At 39.4% G+C, this 6,442-nt stretch overlaps 1 protein-coding gene across 11 annotated transcripts in view; it reads right to left on the reverse strand.

The window, feature by feature from the left end:
* Positions 1 to 6,442, reverse strand: part of IRAG1 (inositol 1,4,5-triphosphate receptor associated 1) — a 106,658-nt gene that overhangs the window by 80,978 nt on the left and 19,238 nt on the right. For 10 of the 11 annotated variants that reach the window (XM_083456523.1, XM_083456527.1, XM_083456522.1 and 7 more), the window contains exons 2-6: positions 5,550 to 5,661; positions 3,044 to 3,160; positions 2,678 to 2,858; positions 1,063 to 1,124; positions 97 to 175 (exon numbers count right to left, since the gene is read on the reverse strand). In XM_083456523.1, coding sequence (XP_083312649.1) covers positions 97 to 175; positions 1,063 to 1,124; positions 2,678 to 2,858; positions 3,044 to 3,160; positions 5,550 to 5,595 — 485 coding nt within the window. In that variant the 5' untranslated portion in view covers positions 5,596 to 5,661. Of the gene's footprint in view, positions 1 to 96; positions 176 to 1,062; positions 1,125 to 2,677; positions 2,859 to 3,043; positions 3,161 to 5,549; positions 5,662 to 6,119; positions 6,276 to 6,442 lie in introns of those variants that run through there. The other variant, XM_083456524.1, reaches the window with a different exon arrangement.

Below are 6,442 nucleotides of genomic sequence, written 5' to 3' on the forward strand. Positions count from 1 at the left end.
TGGCCAACCCCCCCCCAAAAAAAACCCAATGTAAACAGCAACACCACACAATGTACACAGCTGAATTCCTTCAACTTTCATATTCATAAACATTACTTGGAAATGTCCATTTCAGAATCTCCAGGTCTTCCTTCATATATGTCAGCATCTTCATCAGATAAGAAGGACATCATATCTGTTCAAGGGGGAAAAGGGTGTTGTATTAAATGTTGTTTTGCAATACGTATCGACCGTGTGTTGGCGACATTGGTTGTTTCAAGCTAGGTTTTGGGAACACTGTAACACAAACCTGTGAGAAGTAGGCACATAAAATGAATGTGTAGATGTTGGCCATAAAGCAAGTGTTAGGCATACTTGAGGAAGCTGAGCTTGAGCATATCTAATTTTCTTTACATAAAAATCTAATACAATCATCACATAAAAACAAAAGGTGCACTTTGATGTTATCCCATTTTAACCTCACAACAATCCTCTAGTGAGAAACTTAATCCAGATCTACATTCAACATTCTGTCCACCACACCCCCATTCTATCCACATTCACTAGACCAAAATTGTGCTGGGTAATGCCCTTCAAGTTAATGACAGTAGTAGTGGCAATTGTCCTTTATTAAGCATAGGCTTTTAGCTTCTTCTGGATAATTTGATAAAAAAATTCCCAGGACAGCCCACAAGGCCAGTTCCAGATACAGTGATACCTCAGGTTAACAACTTAATTTGTTCTGGAGGTCCGTTCTTAACTCAAAACTGTTCTTAACCTGAGTTACCACTTTAGCTAATGGGGCCTCCTGCTGCCGCTGCACCGCCACCACGCGATTTCTGTTCTCATCCTGAAGCAAAGTTCTTAATCCGAGGTACTATTTCTGGGTTAGCTGAGTCTGTAACCTGAAGCGTCTGTAACCTGAAGCGTCTGTAACCCGAGGTACCACAGGACCTGTCACAAACACTGCATCCATAGTAGTCAGTGAAAGAAGTCAAGATTGATTCTGCTTTTAAAAGAAATAGCACCCACATCTGTGAAGAATAATGCATGACTGGAGAAGTAAGCCATCCACCTACTCACCATTGCAATGCAAATTTCTGTTAGTGGTAGTAGTGAACTTGTCAACTTCTGTTTCTGAAATGCTAAGTTAAAAAAAAAAAAAGCTGTTCTGAAACCGTCTGAAGACATTTGGTAACGGTAAGGTTGATTTTTCAAGAATTTGCAAAATTCTTTTACTGAATTTATGCAAACAACTTCATTATATTAAGCTTAAGCTATAGAATTCACATAGAATTAATGTGATAAAATATTGTGAAGTAATAATTTGACCAAAATCTTATTTGTATTAACAATGATCTAGGGATTGCACTTCAAACTGTCTCTAAGTGCTTGAGATCTTCTCCACAAGTAGCTAGAGATAAAGGCTAAGCAGAAATTGACAGTAAGAATTTCCAGTTTTAGTTGTCAGCACTATATTAGGGATGCATTTCCCAGTCACCTTAATAGTGAAGTCAAAAAATTAAGAGGAGAACATTGGGCTTCAGCTTCATCCTTATTTATATCCAGCAGAACAGAGAGGTAACATATGGAGAGACAGAATACCCATGTTATCTATAAAATTACTCCTCTGTTTGTCTCCTTAGGCAACAATCAATTCAATCTTTCATACCTGAGTGCTTGGGAATCATACAGTACATGAGTCTGAAAGTCAACAGCAGGGAACAAAACAGAATCAAAGAATTCTACCTCAGAGTTGTACTCAGTGCTATTTTTTCTAGAAAAAGAGGTTCTCTTATAATGGCAATGGCACCCACCTGAGGGGTGCCAGAACTAAGCTCCAGGTGCAAAAAAAGCACTGGTTGTACTATACACCATCCAACCCCTATTGTCTCCCTCTCCATGTGTGTCTTTCATAAGCAAAATGTGTCCTTAATAGATTTTTTTTAAAAACACCTATACTAAAGAAAAAGACAATAAAGGAAATAAATAACATAGCAGAACCCATATCTTATAAAACAGTTTCCCAAAAACGCACCTGCTGATTAACCTGTAAGTAGAGACTGAGGTGATTTGCGGGAAAGAACTTGTAGGCAGGGAGGCAGTGCTCAACAGTTCTTTTATCAGTTTCCACTTTCTCAAATACAAACATCCCCCTCCGCCACCATCCCAGGCTATTTTCCCTTACAGTTAAGACTTATTCTGGAGTCAGAGCCCAGTTGGAAGAAAGCCATCTTAGGAAAACTAGCCAGAACCATGGCGTTTTTGAGGAACCAGATGTGCTCTTCAGCAATTCTCCTCTGCAATTTTTCTGCCCCCATATTACAATTACAATGCAAATACATTATCCTGTACATTTGTAACTGCAGTTTAAAAGTAAATCTTAAGAGAATCTTAAGTAACCCATGTGCTTCATAACATGTAGCTCCACTACTTAAGGTGTGTGCATAAAGGGGTTTGGGCAGTGGGAGACAACGTAATGAGCAATAGCTTTACCATTCTACTTCTGGTCCCATTACTGTAGACTATGCAGGCTTCCAGCTTTGCTCCAAAGCGGTCAGAGACCAAGAATGAAGAACAGAGTACAAGAAATAGAAGCCTTGTTGCCACTGCTTCTGCATTCTAGAAATTATATCAAATTATATCTCAATTAAAGCCAATGGGAAAGCAGAGAAGAGTAAAATGGACTTTCACTTACCAATCTTGACAGCATATGGCTATCCATTCTTTCATAGTTTCATGAAATGTTTCTCTGTCAACAAGAACATTTTGCCTTTTCGGGTCCAGCATGTTGTAGAGCGTGAGCAGTTTACCATTCTCAAGGCTATGCCCAGTCATATCCTCCAAATACTTTATAAAAGCATATGCAGGTACACCTTCTGTTATTTAAAAAGCAGGGGGGGCAGGGATGAAGCAGTGATTTTCATAGATTTTACATTGCAAACATTATAAGGAAAGGCTGGATAAGTTTTATTGAAAGGTTACAAATAAATGTACAAACTTTCACTGACTCTACACACCCAACTGCTCATCGGAATAAGATCTAGAAAAGCATGAAACATACCTGTTTCTTTAGTGTTGCAAACTTCAAAAGCAATGTTGATTAAATCATCTTCCAAGCAATTAGCAGAGAGTGACATGTTGTTCGCTACAAATTCATCAACTAAAGAGCTGGCATTTCCTAAAATGAAAGTGGTGTGGAAAGATAGGATACTTAAAAAGCACTTAGAAAACAAAACTGTAGATTACATTTTCAAGAAACTGTATGCCTAAGAACAATCTCCCTATCAGCCTTCTCTCAGAAGAAGGTATGAATTTACAATTCTATCAAAGCCAATGGTTGTGTAAGCTGTCAAATTCCCACAAAGGTACAGAACTTAAAACCCGGTGCTCATTAGTTCCCTTAGTACTTAACCTGAACCTTAGAAGGCTTAGAGCTTAACACATTACAATGGCAGTTTGTGGAAAGAGATTTTGTAATATTAACTGGCTCTGCTGAAGCATGTGTTGTAATCCTACATAACGTTTAGGACCAGATCCAAGAACCAAATCTATAAGTATTAGCACTTCCAAAACCAGAGACAAATTGAGCACACTGAAATGAACATCCTGAACAGCATATAGGCAGAAAAAATGCTTTTACTACTGGAAACAGAGGATTGAACTATGTAAACATTGACTGTTTCCAAACAGGTGGTTCCTAGGAGTGAATAAATCATTGCTCTCTTCTACAAACAGAATTGCAATTGCATTTCCATACTAATTAGGGATATCACACATTTTCTCTATGTTCATCCTGCTGTGTTCACTCCACACCGGGAAGCATGATGTAGCTGCTATAGGTGGAGATGGTTCAGCTCCCCTGAGCAGCAATTAAAAATTATATTAATTTCAGGTGATAATTTATTAAATAATTATTTATTTAGCACAGTGATGGCCCTACAGATATGGATGGACTACAATTTCCAACAGTAGATGATGTTGGACTGTGATTCTTGTATTGCAGTCCAGAAACACTTGGAGGGCCGCAGTCTCTCCACCCTGATTTACCACCAAGTGCTTATCTACCGTATTATTTGCCCTTTAAGACTCACTTTTTCCCTCCTAAAAAGTAATGGGAAATGTGTGTGCGTCTTATGGAGCGAATGCAGGCTGCGCAGCTATCCCAGAAGCCAGAACAGCAAGAGGGATTGCTGCTTTCACTGCGCAGCGATTCCTCTTGCTGTTCTGGCTTCTGAGATTCAGAATATTTTTTTTCTTGTTTTCCTCCTCCAAAAACTAGGTGCGTCTTGTGGTCTGGTGCGTCTTATAGAGCGAAAAATATGGCATTTGTGTTTACCCATTACTGCCCATGAATTTTTAAAAAAGTCTTTCCACATTCACTTTGAATTGGAAGTGTTTAAGTAGGAATGACACACGACTACAAATATTTTTACTCTTCGTTTTATAGTGCTGTAACACCTTTTCATTCAATCCAGGGGTCTTTTGCGTGTTTTGGGGACTGCAGCTCCCATCATCCCTGGCCACTGGCCATGCTGGTAAGGTATGAGGGAAGCTGCAGTCCCAACAAAATCTAGAGCGCATCACATTGGCTATTCCTGATTTAAGCAGTACTTTGCTAATATTTTAATATATTTTGAATTATGGCTGGAAAAGTGTTTACAGTAACTCTGCCTTTTTATGGCTTTATCAAACAGTGCCCACAATTAGGAAGGATGGTTATACTGTGTGTGTGATGAGGTATGAACACATCACTGCCCATGTCAAAATCATGCCTCTGAAAAAACCAACAACCTGAAAAGTATTGCTAAGGGTATCTGCTCCTGTAAATATGGTACTACCCATCTGTCCTTCTCCAACAACATCCCAGACCTTCTGTGTTAAGTAAAGAGATGAAACAAGCATTGAGAGAGTTACAAATGGGTGATGATCTTGGGTGATGGTCTTGGGTACTCACTACCTGTAAAATGTGAGTGAGGCACACATAGCATAGGGATTTCATACAGAACAGCTAGCGTGGGAGAAGCCGTGGAGGAAGCTAGCTAGATCTGTAGCAAATGGAGTTCTGTTCCATGCCAAATGTCTTTGTTTTTGCTCCCAGTAAGAGGCATTTTTCACAAATCCTGAAAGTTCATATACCTGAGTAAATATATAAAGTTTCTCTGCTGCCACTCTGACTTTATCACACACTCTCCCTGAAACAATAGGCAGTGCAATATTAGTGACAAAATAGGAGCCAAACTGTTCCTCAAGTGGTCTGAAGGTGGGGAAACAGTTGTGGGAAACAATTAAGGAACAGAGCCATAGCCATTCTATACCTTTGTATGTGAGGGTGGAACACCACATTATCAAGAACAGGGCTGAGAACATGTGTGCTTTCTTTGTAAGTAAAATGCAGGGACACAGGAACTATTGCAGGAAATAACTGATTGACAGGAATGGAGTGCTTAACTCTTCCCCACACCTGCTTGTTTCCTTTCTCCTCCTCAATACAGTTTTTAATGTTTTTCCAATACTGCATGTAAGCTCAGGAAAACAGCAGCTATTCAGTTGTGAAGTAAGACTCTTACCTGATAACAGCATGCCTTGTGAAGAAATACTTGATGTGTAATTCATGTTTAGTGAACTACAGATTCAAAGAGATGTTTTCTAATTTGTGTCTGTCCTATAACACGAACTTCACTGAAACATAATAATAATAATACTTAGCACCTCCATTAGTCTTTAGATATTCAAAGTATTTAACATAACAAGTATTTAACATACATGTAACCATGCATGGAGTCCCGCCCTGAGCTGAGAGTTGGCAGAGACAAAAAGCAGAGCTTGAAAGAAAGATAGTTGCAGGAAGAAGCTGTAGGAAGAATGAGTTGGTGGGATCTGACAGTTTGGATCCACTGCCATGAGAGAAACAGTACCCGCTTGGAGCTTAATGCTTTGAACCCTTTTACTGTAGGCTCAGGTTGCAAACAAGCCATATATCATAAAGACACCACAATCTCTGCTGTGTCTCATTTCCAAAGGAAACACGAACCCTGGGTTAGTTCCATTTCCAACATTTCGGAGATAATACTGCTTTTAAGTATATGAAACACTTTTATTCTTGAACAAGGATCAGTCAGTATGCACACACAACATACATTGCTGAAGGCTCTCTTGCACGTTCTGTTCATTTGGTCTGTCCTACATCTGCTCTGGAAACAGGAGGGGTACTAAGTTGACCATAGCTCATTTTTTAATTGAAAATAATGTTCAGGCAGTTAATTTGGGTGCAACGTCAACAGATTTAGCAGTAGGTGTTTAGGTTGTGTGAAAGAAAATCAGCAGGCTGACAGTTTGCATCCGTGTTTGTACCTGTACTACACGGATCTTCTGCATCTTCTACCCCACTCAAGAGAACAAAGTGCAATTATAGGTATGTCTACTCCCAAGTATGAGTTTGACCAAACTACGGGAGGCAGTG

The sequence above is a fragment of the Podarcis tiliguerta genome (genome assembly GCF_965153285.1).
Source record: "Podarcis tiliguerta genome assembly, chromosome: 1".
NCBI classification, from domain to species: Eukaryota; Metazoa; Chordata; class Lepidosauria; order Squamata; family Lacertidae; genus Podarcis; species Podarcis tiliguerta.